The sequence below is a fragment of the Siphateles boraxobius genome, unplaced genomic scaffold (genome assembly GCF_051911475.1).
Source record: "Siphateles boraxobius isolate OS27281-9 unplaced genomic scaffold, OSU_SipBor_1 130, whole genome shotgun sequence".
NCBI classification, from domain to species: domain Eukaryota; kingdom Metazoa; phylum Chordata; class Actinopteri; order Cypriniformes; family Leuciscidae; genus Siphateles; species Siphateles boraxobius.
In genome coordinates, this window is record NW_027508734.1 from 43,502,808 (window position 1) to 43,522,922 (window position 20,115).

Genomic DNA, 20,115 nt, shown 5'->3' on the forward strand with positions numbered 1-20,115 from the left:
TGACTGATTTTGACAGTATTGACCGAGAACTGTACAAGTTAACACCAAAAACAGCATTTAAGTAAGAAATTGAATAATCAAATGAAATAATAAAACTGCATATTCTTCACTGTATGAATGAAACGTATACTGCTTCTTATATAGACTGCTGTCACTTTAAGAACTACAGTAATGCAGGGATCTAGAATATACTGATACACATAGAACCTTGTGTTTTGACACTTTAAATGCACATGACGATAAAGAGAATTTAGTTTAGTTTAAGAAAGGTTGGCTCTCCACAGAACATAAAATATTCTGTGTTCGCATTTATGAGGAAAAAACAATGTTACAGACATGAAACTAAGCGTAGCCTATAAGTTGGCCTACTTGTCTCACAGACCTAAAAATATATATATATATATCTATAGAAAGCTTTTAAACAGAACAATTCAAAACGAAAGAAAACAGACTGCTCTCTGCTTATGTAATCCGTATGAAATGTCCATTTCTCTCTGGCGCAGTCACCACGGCAAAGATCGCAGTAAGCATCGTCAACTTCATCTTTGCAGCCGACACACAAAAAAACACTTGTTTATTAATAAACAATTAAAATGTCTCCTTGCTATATTTGACATATTCATAATCATTACTTTTGCCGGTTCTTTGTGAGAGCACCACCGCATCACCACACCCCCAAAAGAATTGAGGTTTGTATCGAATTGTGCGTAAAAATCGTGATACGAACCGATCGTGGGTTTGTTGTATCGTTACACAGCCCTATCAAATATCTAACGCGCCGCATTTTTTGGCGGTAACTGCGTTATTAAGATGGGAAGAGTAATCAATTAGATCACTGACAAGTGACTGAAAAGTAAGCAAACATTTGTCCAATATCATTGGTCTTAAAAAGTGGGTGGGTCTTGTCCCACTCATATACAATGGTTCCGACGCCCTTATGCCAGTGTCATTCTGCAAATAGGCTATTCGGTCCTTGATGGCATCGGATGTGTTATATTTTCTTGTTGGACAGATCACAATGCAATAAGACCTCCCTCTCGATCTGTTATGCTCTTGAGATGCTATTTGGCTGGAGCTCTCAAGGTAGCCTACCATGCCAGTGACATCACGGCTCAAGATGGCTGCGCCCTAGTAACAAAAGAACAAACTAACATCACTGTTTTCCCCCTTGTAACTACGTCAGTAGTTTTAAGTGTCCTACCATAAATAGCAATGATAACACATCTGTTATATCACCTTTACTTCCTGTTTCGTTTCAGTTCCCCTTTAACCCTCTGACGTATAAGGTGTTTTCTGGGTCCTGGAGGTGTTCTGACATGCTCTGACATTTGTGCTTTTTTCAGTTATTTATAAACATGTTAATGGCAAAGGTGTAAATTCACTCTATATAGCACAAACGGGGCTACCGTAATATGTGAGCAACATGTATGTACATGTTTGTATTTTTAAGATAATAATGTTTATGCGTGGTTTGTGAAAAAACAAAAAACAAATGTCACTGAAATAAGGACATAAAACCCATAGTGATTATTTCTTCACAAGACTTTTGAAAATTGTATCACGTAGCCTAGAATATTTGCTCCAAAACTATGTGAAAATCATCCTGCATACTCATTTAGAGAAGACAATATATTTATTTAAATTTTGTATGACATGTTTTGTGTGAGAAAGCTTTATGCAAAGGGGCGTGGATCTCTCATTAATATGAATGCATTTTACACCTGAGAAAGACAAAGACCCTCCCCTAATGGCCCTATCAGGTGCTATCAGGCCTGATCATTATGAGGAGCCTTGCACAAAGAATAAGGAGAAATTAAAAAAAGAATGGCTTTTAGATTGTCTGGATTTATTTACAACACAACATAATCCAAAGATACACAACAAAGGACAAAAAGCACATTAGTAAACACACTGATGTAAAGACAAAGACTTAAACAGTCACACACCTTTGTGCCATTCCTGAAACATAGTAGCCTACATACCTGTCATGTCCAAGGTGTTTGACTTTTCATTTTACCATGTTCATGTACAGAGACTCATGTGAATGTTGAAGTCAGCAGGACTCATCCAGTGCCATCTGGTCCCTTTCTAAAAAATAAATAAATAAACACCTGTAAACATGTTGATATCAAGACAAACTATAGGGCTGCACGATTCTGGGAATACATTTTAGATTTTTCACTCACACACACACATATACATATATATATACACACACAATATATATATATATATATATATACACACACACACACACACACACACACACACACACACTGCCGTTCAAAAGTTTGGGGTCGGTATGATTTTTAATGTTTTTAAAAGAAGTCACGTATGCTCACAAAGGCTGCATTTATTTGAGTAAAAATACAAAACAAACCCAGTAATATTGTGAAATAATATTTCAACGGTGATCAGCTGTTTTCTATGTAAACATATAGTAAAGTGTAATTTATTCCTGTGATCATTACTCCAGTCTTCAGTGTCACATGATCCTTCAGAAATCAGTATATTGATATCAGATTGAAACTTGCCGGCCCCGAAAATTATTAAAGACATCGTTAAAATAGTCCAAGTGACTACAGTGGCTCAATCTCAAGTTTATCAAGCGACGAGAATACTTTTTGTGCGCAAAAAAACTAAAATAACGACTTTATTTCAACTATTCATTTCCTTCTCTGTGGGCCTTGAGTCAGTTCACGTTGTGTAATAGCGTAGTGCCTCTGTGTTGTACGTCACACGTAGGCTCACTATTGGCCGACACTGGTCATATGTGTGATGCGTATGACGTACAACACAGAAGCACTGCGCTGTTAAACTACGTGAACTGACTCGAGGCCCACAGAGAAGGAAATGAATAGTTGAAATAAAGATGTTATTTTTGTTTATTTTTGTTATATGGTATTTGTGTCGCTTGATAACTTATTCCAACAACTTGGAACAAAAGGAGGGTGAGTAATTACTGACAGAATTTTCATTTTTGGGTGAACTATCCCTTTAAGAGGTTCTGAAATGCCAGAGGTGATTACAGACAACTGATACACCATTTGATGAAGTGGCTATTTTGAACAAGTATGTACTTAAATGTACTCAAAACATATCTGTTAAATATAAAAAAGATTTGCGTATGAAAATGAAAAAGGTTTTGCATAACAGGTGGGGTAAAATGCCCCCACTCTTATACATTTACAGCAAAATCAGAGTACAAGCAGTTTCAGCTTCAAATTGAAAAGAGAAGGTAAAACAACAGTCGATAAATATATGAATATAATGAACCATGCGGAAAACCAACCAATTTGAAAAACATTGTTTGCTGATGCTAACCCGCTAGCTAACTAGCTTGCTAATGCTAACTTGAGGTAATTTTTAAATAAAGTCAAAATATTTTTATTCAACCACCTAGTTAAATTACATTTCATGGAAAAACAAAGGATGTGATGTTCAGAACATGGTAACTACAGTAGCCTATAAGGGGGCGTTTTACCCCGAAGACTACTGGTTTGAAAAGTAATTCTGAAAATATAATATTAATAACATTTTCTACAGGTCTTACTATTCTTATATCATATTTAACGGTGATGTTCTGCAAAACAACAAGCTTTAAAACACTTTTACACATCGTGAAATCCGTTTTCTCTCAGGTACGTCGCCAGTGTAAGCTTCACAATGAATACTTCTATATCTCGTCAATGTAGTCCATAGCAACAACAAAAATTTATCTTGACTTTATTTTGTGGTTATTATGGCAAAAACAGTAGAGGGGTGTTTCACCGAACTCTACCATGACTCATTTACTCTACAACTCTATCATATTTTCAGTTTAGTCTTGTTTGTTCTGTTTGCATGCGTCCCTAATCTTTATTTAATTCCCTAGTTTAGTCCCGTTACACCTGTTCTGTTTTAGTCAATCACTATGTCTATTTAAACCCTCAGTTTCCTGTGTTTCTTTGTCTGGTATTGCTTATGTTGTTGTGTAGTGTTTGCTCCCTTACCCCTGCATGTGCTCCTGGATTATTAAAGAACTTTATTAATTTTTTTCTTGTGTGTGTTTTATCTACCTGTGACAATATCACTATTGTATGGAAGCTTGTTTCCGCCACAGAATAAAAAATAACAAAGTAATTGCGACATTATTTCACAATTCTGACTTTTACAATTCTGCAATTGTGAGTTATCTCTCAATTCGGACTTTTTTTTCTCATAATTGCGTGATATAAACTAGTAATTGCATACTATATGAAGTCAGAATTACGAGATATAGGCCTAAAGTCAGAATTGTGACATATAAACTCGCAACTGCGTGTTATAAAGTCAGAATATAAACTCACAAATTATTATCTGTAATAATTAAAACTCACAATTCTGATTTTTTCTCCTCAGATAATTGTACTTTATTACTTGCAATTGCGAGTTTAGATCTCACAATTCTGAGAAAATAAGTCAGAATAACGAGATGTAAACTTATCGCAACTGGATCGCAATGACGAGGATCTGACTTTATTTCTCACAATTGCGAGTTTATATCACGCAATTCTGACTTTATAACTCTCAGTTGTAAGTTTATATCCTACAATTGTGAGAAAAAAGTTGTAATTATCTTTTACGTTTTTTCATTCCGTGGCAGAAAGCTTCCATACTATAATGCCCCCAGTGTAGGGTTAAATACTCTTGTTTTATTTATTCCTACATCACTTTCAGTCAAAAACTTATTTTGCCTGTTTACACAAATTAGCAACATTAAAGGAATTGTTCACTTAAAAAATAAAAATCTGTCATCCTTTACAATTTCTTCTGCTGAACACAAAGGAAGATATTTTGAAGATTGTCGATAACCAAACAGTTGATGGACCCCATTGACTTCCATGGTAGGAAAAAAAATACTATGAAAGTCAATGGGGCCCATCAACTGTTTGGTTACTGACATTCATCCCTTGTGTACATCAGAAGAAATAAATTCATACAGGTTTGAAACAACTTGAATTTGCAATTTTATTAACTATTCCTTTAATATTCAGTGTTTTTTATTTAGCAAAAGGATGGCTTTTAGCCCCATTGCACCCTGGCTGAACCTATACTTTCAGCTCACCAGTTGAAGCCTCAGCAGCGCTAGTGTGCTCGTTACTATCTTGAAAACAGCGTAAGAAGAAACAGTCCCCTGGCAGACTGGAAGAAGAATCTTAGTAAGTGCCTTTTCCGTGACACTCAGGGGAAAAAGACGAATCTGAGAAGTGACATTTTCGAGCTTCTATCCGAAGGATTAAAGGTCTGATTCAGAGGTTGGGTGAGAGAATGGCAGCAATTGAGATCAATTCAGTTCTGCCACTCTTGAGCTTTTGAGCAAGAAATTTTCACATTTCTAAAATAGCAAACTGTCACTATGTTCCGCTTCGGCTTTCAAAAAGACATTAATTCACATTTGGCACCAAAAGAAATCGGAGTAACAACAATTAAAAACAGTTGGAAATTCCACAATCTAAAGGCTGACAGGCTCTACCACGTGCAATTTTACATTCATCCTCAAATGGAGCTCTGCTGAGTCCGAAAGCTGAGCTGTACTGTGATAGACATACTAAATTGATTACAGGCGGCCTGCATCAATTATTAATGTGAGCACTTTCTTCAAAGCGCATCTTTAATATCGAGCGCACTACTTCCAGACTCACCTGACCAACAGAGAAATACCACAGCACTTTCACAGGCATGTTGCCAGACGTAACCTTGTATGTTTTTACTTGAACCTTGTATATGATGTTGTAATGGGAGGTTTTGTTCTTGCATGCAATTGGCAGAATTCAAGATCAGCAGTCATGCCGGATCAATATGCAAACATAAATTGTAGCACAGCTTTGATGCCTCAATACTGTTGATGGTTTTCCCCCAACAAATGTAATTAAAATCAGACTTAAGTGCCCTGTTTGCGGGCCGCTGAGGAATTACTGCTGTAAAATCTCAGTGTGACTGTCTGGCTCATGCGAATATCACTTTGCTTCAATGTATAAGCCGTGACACACTCTACTCTCATGTGCGACCCAATATGCAGTGACATTTCTACTTGTTCAAGGTTGTAATTTATTCTACATTCTTGTATCATGTTCTGTTCCGTTGAATTGAATGCTACTGCTTTACATTATGTTTCAATTACTCTTTGTCCCATTGTTCCGTGGTTAACTCAATTGGATTACGCTCTATTGAATTACCTCTTACTCAGTTCTGTTTCATTCTGCACTTGTCTTGAAGCTACAGAACATACTGTGGCTCCCAGCATTATCTCTGGGACGCCAGAGTCACTGTCGAGCCCTCTTGAGGTGTTGTGGGCTAGTCGACGAAACACTGAGGACGGAAGGTGCCCACTTGAAGACCCTAGAGATGTTCCCTACTCCGCTCAATCCAGAGGGTTGTTATGGGGGGACCGCACTGTGGTTGCAGCCGTTGTGTGTGCTGACGCGCAATACACTGTATTAACACCAGACAGAAAATTCACGTCACCAGATGGAAAGAATGGATGGAGAAGCATAGGTTACTGTAAAGCTACGTCTTAGTTGGTGATTATCTTGGCGAAAGCCGAGTACAAATCAGCATGAAGTTTTAACATCTACTCTCGTGTAATGGAAATCATAATTTAGACTCACCAATGATCTATTCACATTAACATTGATATGTCTCAGAACATATGGCTATATACAGTAAGATGCTGTATCCCCTCCAAGTAGCTTTAATAGACATGGTCTTTCTCTTCTTGTTCATCCTTTTTTGCGTGTAGCTTTGTGGGATATGCTATAAAGTGGAGAAGAATCAAATTTAGTGCTAGTTAATTTCTTTGGGCAATGGCTTATCTGTGCTGGACAGACATTTGCAAAACAAGAAATACATATTTCTTTGGTTATTAAAAAAAATCAAGCTAAGCCAATGAGAAAAAGGAACGCAAAAGTAACGTATAACTTTTTGTAAAGTCGTTACTTTTATAGGAAGTGACGTAATATTGTAATGCATTACTTTTAAAAGTAACTTTTCCCCAACACTGACTATTGAGAATGTTGAAAAAACTAATACCTAATGTGGCAAGCAGGACGAGGCAGAGGACTGTGAGAGTGGGGCGAGGATTGATAATGGTGGAGCTTTCGGAAGCATAAAAGGAGGAGCGACGACAGTGAAGGACGAAAGAAGACCAGGCTTGGACTATTTTACGTTAGGTTTTGTTTATGTGTGTGTGACAGTCGTCCCTGAGGGGCCGCCGCTTTTACTATCGTTTTGTGTTTGTTTTATTATTAAAGTTGTGAAACATTTGCCGATTCCCTCCTCCTCCTTATGGTCATGTTTTTTTTAGAATTTTCAAAGCTTTAAATATATGATGTAGTTGTTGTGATGTGTATGTATAATCAGGTAGACTATTTATGTAAATATTTTTCTATGGGATTCCGGTTTTTCTAAAGTAAGATTCCGGTATACTACATTGATTACGGTAATACGTTTGTAAATGACCGCAGATGTATGCTTGGAAACACGTACTGATGAAGAATTGAACCCAAAAACGTTTTGTGCACCTTGCACTTTTTGCACTCTATTGTGGCCTCTGGACAATAAATTCTTGTGAGCTTTTTGGCCAGTTTTCATGTGCGGATCTTTTTTTTTCCCCCAGATTTTTTTTAGGTTTTTTGGATCTACGCACCACAAGTAATTTCATTCTCTTAATATTTATTTTTCTATGTATTGTATCTATTTAATGGACCAGAGATAACACAAACCGAACAAAAACAGTTGTATTTTTATTAACTATATTAACAAGGATTAATAAAAACTGTAACAATGTATTGCTCGTCGTTAATGTTGGACCTTATTGTAAACTCAAATAATCATTCAGGATCAATGTGATCATTTTGATCAATTATTTTAAATTTCGAATGTTTTAATATATGTAACTCAAATATAAGTTCTATTCAAACTATTAAATCTATTTTAATTTGATGGTATTCTAATCTTTTTTTGGTAACACTTTATTTCGATGGTCCACTTTAGACATTCTTCTAACTATACGTAAGTTTGCAACACCTGTCAACTAACTCTTGAGTTTTGGTAGACTGTTAGGTTAGGGTTAAGGTTTAGGGTTTCGGTTATTAGAATAATTTGACATGTAATTGCAAACTTATAGTCAATCTAATGTCAAGTTAAGTCACATTTACTTTTATTGCGCTTTTTACAATACAGATGTTTTGAGCAGCTTTATAGTGATAAGGAAAATAATGCAAAAAATTTTGTTTCCAGAAGAAAATAGCGCCACAGTCCACCTTAAGTAAGTTCAGTGATGTTTCATTTTTGTTTTAAAAAAAAGTAATATATATTTATATATATATATAGCCCGCCGCTCTGGAGTAAACTGTGATTGTCTCTTGAGGGAACAACAAAATAAAATGTTAGCAGATATTAGCAGACAGTCTACTAAATATTCTAATGAGAGTTAAAGTGTTAGTTCACCCAAAAATGAAAATGATGTCATTAATGACTCACCCTCATGTCGCTCCAAGCCCGTAAGACCTCCGTTCATCTTCAGAACACAGTTTAAGATATTTTAGATTTAGTCCGAGAGCTTTCTGTCCCTCCATTGAAAATGTATGAACGGTATACTGTCCTTGTCCAGAAAGGAAATAAAGACATCATCAAAGTAGTCCATGTGACATCAGTGGGTTAGTTAGAATGTTTTGAAGCATCGGAAATACATTTTGGTCCAAAAATAACAAAAACTACGACTTTATTCAGCATTGTATTGTCTTCCGGTTCTGTTTGGGATCCGCGTTCACGAGTCCGCAGTGACGCTGATGACGTAAGACGCTGCTGACGTGTATCTGGTGCGTCCGTGTATTCGGGTTCAAATAAATATGGCTGGGCAAAAAAATGCAAGTCTTCCTCTGTGTGGAAATCCTTAGACATGTTTGTGAAGATTGTTTTGTTTCCAGCGTGCGTCTCCCTCAGACTGTAAACGAAGCTCGGGCGCACCAGACACACGTCAGCAGCGTCTTACGTCAGCAGCGTCACTGAACGCGGATCCACAACAGAACCGGAAGACAATACAATGCTGAATAAAGTCGTAGTTTTGGTTATTTTTGGACCAAAATGTATTTCCGATGCTTCAAAAACTTCTAACTAACCCACTGATGTCACATGGACTACTTTGATGATGTCTTTATTTTCTTTCTGGACAAGGACAGTATACCGTCCATACATTTTCAATGGAGGGACAGAAAGCTCTCGGACTAAATCTAAAATATCTTAAACTGTGTTCTGAAGATGAACAGAGGTCTTACAGGCTTGGAGCGACATGAGGGTGAGTCATTAATGACATCATTTTCATTTTTGGGTGAACTAACCCTTTAAGTTACTTATGGTTGGTACAATGTCTAAAGGTGGCCATCACACTAGAAAATGACATAACACAAATTAGGGCTTTAAACTTCATAATGTCATGTATATGGTGGTATTAAGAAATTGCATGTTCCACCCAACGTTCTGCCCGCCCACTATTCACCATCATCGCCAACGACGAGAACCGACAAACGAAAACGAAGAAACAAAACATTACTTATACACAGAGAACTTATGTAGATTCATGTGGGATTAATTATAACCCAGGTGACAAACAAGGAGAACTTAGTAACTATAGAAATGAGAACTGAACTGCAAGGAAACATAGGAAAATTAACAAAAACACATTACCCTGACACATAATAAACAAAAAATGTATTTAAACGTGCCAAAAAATAAAATGTATGTAATTTTCATTTCATTGAAAGTGCCACAAGCATTTAAATTATATTTTTAAACCTCTGGGTAGGAGAGGATCCCTCTTGTCCTTTGTGTTCATCACCTGCCACATTAAGGCACATTTTGACAGGATGTAAGGTGGCTCTTAGCCAAGGTCGGTTTACTTGGTGCCATGACCAAGTATTGCGATGTTTGGCTTTAGCATTGGAAGGCAAGCGTAGTATGACCAATAAGTTGCCGCCTGTTCTAGCAAAACATTACACACAGAAGACAATATTCCTCCGCCCAGGCGAGCAACCACCAAGAAAAGCTGCTAAAACCAATTCTCGCTCAGGACAACTGGAAGCTGCTAGGGACTGGAAAATGCTGGCTGATCTTGATCAGCGGCTTGTTTTTCCACCTGAGATTGACACCACTAACCTACAAACAGATATTGTTTTGTGGTCTGGATCAGCACGCATTGTTCAACTGATAGAGTTAACAGTGCCATGGGAGGATGCGGCCGATGAGGCATATGAGAGGAAGAAACTGCGGTATGCTCATCTGGCCACTGAAGCAGAACAGCGAGGATGGAGAGTCCAGGTTTATCCAGTGGAAGTGGGTTGTCGAGGTTTTGTGGCACACTCCACAACCCGGTTCCTCAGAGATGTCGGATTCAGTGGCCAAGAGTTGTGTCGCACAGTAAAGAACTTATCTGAAGCAGCAGAAAGGAGCAGCAACTGGCTGTGGTTGAGACGGAAAGATTCTACCTTGCTGAGTACAGGCCGCCATGCTACGGTTTCGTAGAATTCTTGAAAACTTGAAGAGTCTGTTGGTTTATTTGTATAGGTTGTAAAGTATTTACAGTCATTACGTTCCTGTGTATATTGCGTGAATGACGGGTGGTTGGGCAGATATTGTGTTTTGCGGTAGGTGGTATGCCATACGGAACCGTTGCCACTGAAACTGCATATTAACGCACCAGACGGGCTCGACAGCCTTAGTCAAACGGGTTGGCGCGTATGGTTGGGTTGCGGAGAGATTGTGAGATTGTGGTTAGGTCTCAGCAGCAGGAGGGATGTAGAGGTCAGTAAGCTGGGCTGGGTTGAGTGGGGGACGGAGGGGGGTGACTCGGGGACGCCAGAGTCACTGTCGAGCCCTCCTGAGGTGTTGTGGGCTAGTCGACGAAACACTGAGGACGGAAGGTGCCCACTTGAAGACCCTAGAGATGTCCCCTACTCTGCTCAATCCAGACGGTTGTCATGTGGGGGCCGCACTGTGGTTGCAGCCGTTGTGTGTGCTGACGCGTGTTAACACTAGACAGAAGGAGATTTACATCACCATATGGAAAGAAGCGTAAATGGATGGAGAAGCATAGGTTACTGTAAAGCTATGTCTTAGTTGGTGCTTATCTTGCCGAAAGCCGAGTGCAAATCAGCATGAAGTTTTAACATCTACTCTTGTGTAATGGAAATCATTGTATTTTTAATATATTTTTTATTTTTATATTTGCAACAGTTTAAATCAAACTTACTGCAGATGCATTTTAGTGTCCTGTTTTATTAAAGAGGGAATATGTGATGATATTGAGAGTGGGTGATTCAGTCCTATTTTCTACAACACTGCTCAATTTCCTCTCCTGACTTAACAGCTCCGTTACCTATTCCTACATAATTAATCACACACCATCTCCTATAGACATGAGAAGGATGGACTCGGGGCATGTAGGAGAGTAGAAACTAAATTTAATTAAAACCAATACTATGCAAAGCAATGTAAGAGCACAGCGTGAGAAGTGTCTGCTCAGCAGACTGAATATGACCATGACAAAGTGCAGGATTCATTTCAAGTAAAAACAAAAATTGCGGCGGAAAGGCTGCTCGTCAATTTAGAGCGATGAGGGTTTCTGCTGACAGCATGGATTCAGTTCCTCCCATCCCTAAAATGCACCAGCCACAGCTGTCAGTGGAGCTTTATTGGTCCATAAGAGGGGGTGAGGCAGGTCTGACTGTGTGTAATGAGCTGCAAATCAAACAGAAACCTCTCTAGGGTTTGCATTTCAGTTGCAGTGAGCCACAGTTTCATGCAGATGGGGTCATGTGGTACTACAATCCAGCAGCACTTCACTTGTTCGTCTTAATTGCCGAGCTCAATAAGAGTCACTGACTACAAAGGCTGGCGAAGCCTAACTTTTACCATGCAGATAAAGTCTCGGTATCACTTTATTTTGATTGTCCTTTTTGAACATTCTGTTGACTATAAGTCACTTTTCAACTACATTTCAATAACTCTCATTAGAGTATTAGTAGACTGTCTTAATATCTGCTTACTCTTTATTGTGATGGTTCCCCAATAGACACTCTACTGACTACTTTGCAACTACATGTCAACTTATTCTAACCCTAACTCTACCAGTATACTAATACTCTACTGACACTCTAATGAGTTATTAGACATGTAGGTGCAACTTGTTACTTGTAGTCAACATAATGTGTTAAAGGGACCATTAAAATAAAGTGAAACCAAAATCTCTAAAAAAAAGATGGTTCTTTAAAGGTTCTTTACACGTAACAGTTCTATTTAGAACTGTATCTTCCTGAAGAGCCTTTTAAATGTTCTTTGTGTTAGAGTTTAGGGTTCTTTATTCCCACCTTTTCGATTTTTTAAATCCGTAAAAAGCCACCTCATTACTGAATTTCTGGAGCTCAGCTATACAACGATACACAGACTGTCAACATACTCTCAGCAGGTAAATTATTTATTTCTTAAAATGTCTATAAATTATAACTTGTAAAAAAATTTAACTGGTTTCCTACTAATCATGTCTTTTTCTCTTTTTAGTTTAACTAAACATGTAAGTGTGAGCAGCTGTTTAGTTAAGAATACTCATTTTCTCTTCTCCACAAAGTAAGTAACAGAGATATGGAATTTATACTCAATTTTATAATCACCCATGACTTTATATCACTTTTTCCTTTTAACACGGTCAAGGGCTCATGCTGTCCATTGCTTATTTTGGCCTTCATTGACAATTGTTTTTACATAATCAATTGTAACTCTAAACTCAATTGTATATTTCAGATGCTGTCACGTATCATAACGTATAATCTGCAGAGAGAAACGGCCACTCAGAATACACACATAATGAAGGACGTAAAGACATCATATGAGGATTGTGAAGATATTCCTCTAGAACTTCATTACATCTATATCGTGTTCAATGTCAATTGTTATTTATTAAAGTATTCAGCTAACAAACCATTTTTGCTAAATCTGCCATGTCAATAAAAAATAAAAGTACCTTTTTGATACAACGTGCTGTTTAAAAAAAAAGTAAAACCGAAATAGAGGCAACATGATAAAATAAGACCAGGCAGATAGAGGACTAAAAACAATATTAATAAATAATATATACAAATAATATTAATAATATGAAGATACTGATAAACTTATATTAATGAAAATAAATATTGTTGAAAAGGTTATTTATAACACCATTAAGATCCAATTATTGGTCCCTTTCAAAGCATGGTTCTTTATGGAACCTTATAAAAAGGGTTCTGCTATTGTTACAAGCCAAATAACCCTAATTTGGTTCTGTTTATGACAATTTTTTTTAAGTGTGATAGAAAGAAATTTAAATATGGTTTTCAAGACCAAACTCTCTGCTGAAGGTCAGCCAGTCTATAAACATCTTATATCAACAAACTCGTACATTATACATCCTTTTTTCAATTATAAATAAGTGTGTAACAGTCAAACCTGTTAACGTGTGAAATATGCATACAAAATCATCAAATTGCAATGTCTGCAAAATAGACTTCGACGATTCACACACACAAAAAAAGAACATTCTGACAATGATTTAGTAAAAGTTATGCTGAGTTTAGGAGAATGCATCGATTGATAAGATACGCCAGCGGTTCATTTCTCAGATACTTTATCAGTCCTTTCACAGAAACAGCACATGAATCTTTCTTAATAAAGCCTGTTTAGAATTTTTTTTGAAGTGCTCCCGGCTATGCAGAAGCACGTTTATGGACTAATGTCAGTGCTGTAACAGTGTTAGTCTTCAGTGACGGGTTTCTGTTTTCATAGCCATCTAATCCATGTATAATCTTAGTCTTTGTTCAAGAAATCAGTTTAATTAATTTTAATAAACATTTACTCCTCATTTATGCATTATAGGGCAAAAATAATGACAAACAAGTTTTCCAAACATTCTTAAGTATATCCAAATGGGGTTACACTCTATTTCGATGGTTCACTTTAGATATTCTACTAATTATAAGTAAGTTTGCAACTACATGTCAACTAACTCTAATTAATGTTAACATTAATTAGATGTTAACCATCAAAATAAAGTGTTGCTCCATTTAGATATACTTAAGAATGTTTGGAAAACTTGTCATTATTTTTGCATTATGAATGTTGCACCACAATTACACACTTAACCTTTAGTTCAATTTTTTTTATTTAAAATTTTTTCCACTATTCAATTTCCATTATTCAAGAACCCATTCACTGCAAAAAAAAATTTTATCGACCTGATAATATAAGGAATGAGACCTGATGTGCAGTCTGCAATAAAGTGAGGACAACCACAACAACATGGTATCTTTACTAAAAAGGTCTAACATATTTTATGTACCAAACAAAAAATCATATACAGAAAATTACAACAAATTAAACAATCAAGGCATTAAACAAAACAACATCTTTGGCACTTGACAAATAGATGATAGTCAAACAAAAAAATGTAAACAAGACAGAGGCACTACATTAAAACGCAACAACATATAAGTACAAAAAAAATTTGCAAAGTTATAACATTCGAGTTTTTGCCAATGTAATGGTCTATCCAAAACTTTCTCAGTCTGCATGTTTTCATGCAAAACCGCGTCATCTCTGCTGTGCCCGACTGTATTTGAACGGCGGTTTGCGAGGCCTCATCCACAGCTTTAGCACCATGCTCTTCCATTCCTTGTGAGACAGCTCCATATAGTACCAGTCGTCAAGGGTCCTTATTTAGTGCAAATAGGCTGGCTGCAGTCTTTCGAAATGAATCCTGCAAGAGTCATTTTCGGAAAGGGGACGGAACTATGAGTGGTTTGGGTCCTGAAACAGGCCTGAAAGAGGAAAAAAACACTAGTTATATCTAGATCTCTGAGGTTCACTGTCAATAGATGCAATACTCTTTGTATAGAACTTTGAAAGCAAAAGTGTCAGATTCTGTGGCCTTTATTCAACCTTAAAAAGCATACTGAAGCATATATGATACATTAGTTTTCAAGGCTCCAAGCTATACCTGTTGTACACAATGTGCCCTCTGATTAATAGGTCATACTTTTTTGAAAAGTAAAAGGCCTTTAATTATAATTCTAACATCCACCTTCCAGCCGTGGTACATGTGTCTTTTGTATATATATATGAAGAGTTCAGATGCAAAAGCGCCATCTGAAAATTTCTTCTAGAATGATCATTTTTATCAAGCTCGTATATTTAAGGTCATTAATTTCAATTAAATGTCAATGAAAATTACCTATTTATTTTCATTTAAGTGAAATTACTGAACTTAAATGTAAGAGCTTGATAAAAATGATCATTTTAGAAGAAAATTTCAGATGGCACTTTTGCATCTGAACTCTTCATATACACATACACACACACAACACACATACACACATTCTGATTTATATAGCAAGCTATCAGATTCATTTTAATATTTTTGGCCAAAAATAACAGAATTTGCACCAGATCGCTCAGTTCCATTGAATAAAATGTTTGTTTTTTCCCCTCCTTAAGTATGTGCTCCATAGTACTATATAGGCCATAAAAGCCTTATGTATTAGATATACAAAACATAAAATAATTGTGTTTAAAGGTTCGATAAACTGACTATTCTGACTATTATTTCATATGTCAGGATTTGCAGGATTCAAATTTCTGTAAAAGCGGGAATGATATTCAGTGCTTATCTCAGTTTATCTCGTATTTCTCACAAGATCCTTCAATATAAAGACTTTGCACTGTTAACTGAAGGCCTTTCCCAGGTTGACCATCATTTCAAACTAACTATGCCTTTCTTTTTGTGTAAAAAAAACATGATATAAATATGATACCCTGTTGAGCCTGTCAAAATGAAATGCAGTTTTCAGTATACACATTAGATTCCTCAGAGTCTAGAGTCTCTTTTTATCAAAACATAGTACTAAGCTTCCGCGGCCACTGGGAAGTTGCGAAAACATTTATCTTCACAAGCTGAAACTCTGTGAGATCCGGTTGTTCTTAGATTGGAGGAACATGTAGTGCTGGAGACAAGCAGAACTGATGCATGGATGTATGTAAGTGCAGTTATTTCAGAAAATAAGTGCTCGACGGCTGCTTTTGAGAACTAATAGTGCACTAGCATTGATATGGAGTCTCGGGGAGAGAAAAAATTATTTAAACTTGAAAATGTCGCTGCTTAGGAGATTCCAATGGGGAATGTGTAATTCCCCATAAAACCTACTACTGTATATAAATGAGTAAAAACCCATCCGAACGTTTGATGTGTAGTAAAAATTCAGTCCTATATTTACTGCGCTCAAGAGTAGGGAGGTGACTCACCACCCACTGTTCAGCATGTTTATTTGAATCTAACAATGCCTCTGATCCGTATGGTTTGGCAAAGAGAAACAAAGCATCACATAATTAGGATAGACAAGACTCTCTCTAATTAAGACTGCCTTTCTTACTGGAGAGTAACTGTTCAATCAACTGCTAACTGCTAATGGTTTCACAATTTACATATTTTGCTGAGAAAATTAGCCACAAATGGTGAGTGGAAAATATATGACGCAGCTAATGAATCCTTAATGTAGTATATAAACTTGGTTCATGTACCATACATACATGTATGTACATCTATGAAACTCACTAACTCAGTATATTGTTTTCATTGACCAACAACTTCTGCACTGACATTCATTAGCTCCGCCCAACAGGAAAATGGTAATTTTGGAATTTTGTGAAAAGGAAATGCAGTGAACGTATAATACTCCTCTTAGGGCAGGGATGGGCAAACTCTGTCTTGGAGGGTAACTATCCTGCAGAGTTTTACTCCAACCCTGATAAAACTTTATTGCCTGTACTGTAGCTTTCTAGGGCTGTGTCCGAAATCTAATACTCTCTTGAGCAGGTACTTACTTTGAATAAGCAATTACTTTACGACCGCTAAAAAAGTATTTTCTATATAGTATGAGTATGTGTAGTATGAATGTCATCTAGACGCACTACATCTGCCATGTTGTCATTATCATGTGACCTACCAGCGTCAGTTACGTCGAGTCACTGCCACCGGAAGGAGTAGGTCATCCGGGTAATTTTTGCAAACTCTTTTATGACTACCATGGATTTGCACACTTCTTTTGTTACGTATTGTTTTTCAAACTATTATATAGTAGGGTGGTATGTGATTTCGGATGCAGCCCAGGAATCCTGAAGACATTGATTAGCTGGTTCATGTGTGTTTGATTATGGTTGGAGCAAAACTCTGCAGGACAGTGGCTCTCTAGGACCGAGTTTGCCCTTCCCTGACCTAGGGAGAGTCATGTGATCGTCAACTTGGTCAACACAATGCCAAGACAACAGGTATGTTTACATCCACTAATTTTGTCAATCCGAATGAATCCAATCTGATTCCAGATTCTGAAAGCTCTGTTTAAATGAGCCCTAAACTTTTCACTCCGACTCACATTTTTGTTAACGGGAATTTATGTTTTATGAACAAAACTTAAGCACATCTTCAGAACTGGAGAAAGCAGAGGAGGGAACAACACAACGCTTGAATTCTTGTTTCGCCATAATATATATATATATATATATATGATTTCCATTACACGAGAGTAGATGTTAAAACTTCATGCTGATTTGTACTCGGCTTTCGCCAAGATAATCACCAACAAAGACGTAGCTTTACAGTAACCTATGCTTCTCCATCCATTCTTTCCATCTGGTGACGTGAATTTTCTGTCTGGTGTTAATACAGTGTATTGCGCGTCAGCACACACAACGGCTGCAACCACAGTGCGGTCCCCCCATAACAACCCTCTGGATTGAGCGGAGTAGGGAACATCTCTAGGGTCTTCAAGTGGGCACCTTCCGTCCTCAGTGTTTCGTCGACTAGCCCACGACACCTCAAGAGGGCTCGACAGTGACTCTGGCGTCCCAGAGTCACCCCCTCCGTCCCCCACTCAACTCAGCCCAGCTTACTGACCTCTACTTCCCTCTTGCTGCTGAGACCTAACCACAATCTCACAATCTCTCCGCAACCCAACCATACGCGCCAACCCGTTTGACTAAGGCTGTCGAGCCCCACTGGTGCGTTAATATGCAGTTTCAGTGGCAACGGTTCCGTATGGCATACCACCTACCACAAAACACAATATCTGCCCAACCACCCGTCATCCACGCAATATACACAGGAACGTAATGACTGTGAATACTATACAACCTATACAAATAAACCAACAGTTGCTGCTGAGACCTAACCACAATCTCACCGCATATATATGTGTATGAATATATGAATATTTATATATTTATATGTTCACACACTGGTTTTATGATTGGGTTTGATCTATTTTATGTGAGGCTTCCAGCTAATCTTTTAATCTATGATCACTCCAAGGAATTTATTTTCATGTACTCTTTCTATGCTAACACCCTCTATCTGTATCTGTGATTGATGATTTAACTTACAGTTTCTGAATACCATGAGTGTAGTTTTACTCAAATTTATTGATAACCTATTTATGTCAAACCATTGTTTTATTTTCTTGAATTCTGAAGTGATTAATTCCAAGACTTGCTGTAAGCTGTCCCCTGAACCAAATATGATTGTATCATCTGCAAAAAATACAAAATTCAATACTTCAGATACTTTACAAATATCATTGATATATAATAAAAACAACTTTGGTCCCAACACTGACCCCTGGGGAACACCACAAGTCATACCCAGACATTAAGACGAATAATTTCCCATCTTCACAAATTGTTGTCTGTCTCTCAGATAATTACTTACCCAGTTTAGAACTACCCCCTGATCCCAATTCGTTCCAGTTTACCGATTAATATTTCATGTTTTATTGTGTCAAATGCTTTTTTTAGATCAATGAATACCCCAACTGCATATTTCTTTTTGTCTGTGGAGTTTGTGATTTCTTCAATGAGTTCTGTTAGTGCTAGTGATGTTGATCTATTTTTCTAAATCCATATTGGCTGTCAGTGAGTAGTTTATTTTTATCTATGAATATCTCTAATCTGTTGTTAAATAGTTTTTCTAAAATTTTTGAAAATTGTGGCAGTAGAGAAACGGGCCTGTAATTTGTGAAGTGGTGTTTATTTCCAGTTTTGTATAGGGGAATGACTTTTGCTATTTTCATTTCTGTTAGAAATTGACCGGTTAGAAATGATAAGTTGCATTTCACTCAGATATACGAAACAATAGGAAGGAAAAGTCTATCGCAACTTCTTTTTCATGCCAATTTAAGCCCTTCAAATATACTCGTCTTCACTTGAAGAACTTTTGATGTGTTTACTTACCGGAATACCTTTAAAGGGGGAACGGCAGTGACCTTTCCCACAGGCTTGGGGCCGATTGCAGGGGGCAACATCACCATAAGCCCCCCACCGGAGGATTTGGGCTGTGCTCCACGAGAAGGACTGAGCGGAAGAGGCCTATGCGGGGGTGTGGATGGAGGTCTAGACTGTTGTTCTGATACCATCTGTATGAGAAAGGAAAGAGAAGTAAATAAGAATTTGAAGTGTGCTTCGTATAGGATTTCTGACAGCGTTTCAATACAGATAACAAGGTTTATAAGCAGAATTTATAAGATGAGATCGTGACCCACTTTTGCTCCCACAGTGATTTTGATCAAACCAAAGAATTTGAGGACCCTGAACTCTCACCAGTGGTGTACGTGTAGGGTTGAGAGGCAGAGGCTTCCTGGGAGGACTGAGTTTCTGAGGTGAGGCTACAGATTTGGGTGTGCTGGGTGAGTTGGGAGGCTTGCTGATAGGCGGAGGAGGTCGAGGTCCTTTGACGTTGCTCAGGGATGGCGACGGAGCCGGTCGGAGAGGACGGACAATATTGACTGGCTGAGTACCGTTGGAGGCTGGGTTTGGCCTCAGAGGAAGCACCTCCTTACTGGTGTGAGGTAGCTTGAGAGAAAAAAAGGAAAGTGACGGGTGATATGATCCATGTTAATGAAAATGTTAATATATTAAATCGTCCTTATTGACATTTTTAAACCGGCTGTGTTGTCGCCGACACATACCAGCAAACTGTATTCATTTAACTCTTCAACTTCAATCAAAACAATTCAAATTGCCCCTGAC

At 37.5% G+C, this 20,115-nt stretch overlaps 1 protein-coding gene across 1 annotated transcript in view; it reads right to left on the bottom strand.

Annotated features, from left to right (window-relative positions):
• Nucleotides 1-14,188: 14,188 nt before the first annotated feature.
• Nucleotides 14,189-20,115, bottom strand: part of adam19a (ADAM metallopeptidase domain 19a) — a 151,976-nt gene continuing 146,049 nt past the window's right edge. The window contains exons 21-23 of the mRNA XM_077229548.1: nucleotides 19,687-19,938; nucleotides 19,321-19,502; nucleotides 14,189-14,861 (exon numbers count right to left, since the gene is read on the bottom strand). Coding sequence (XP_077085663.1) covers nucleotides 14,810-14,861; nucleotides 19,321-19,502; nucleotides 19,687-19,938 — 486 coding nt within the window. The 3' untranslated portion in view covers nucleotides 14,189-14,809. The remainder of the gene's footprint in view (nucleotides 14,862-19,320; nucleotides 19,503-19,686; nucleotides 19,939-20,115) is intronic.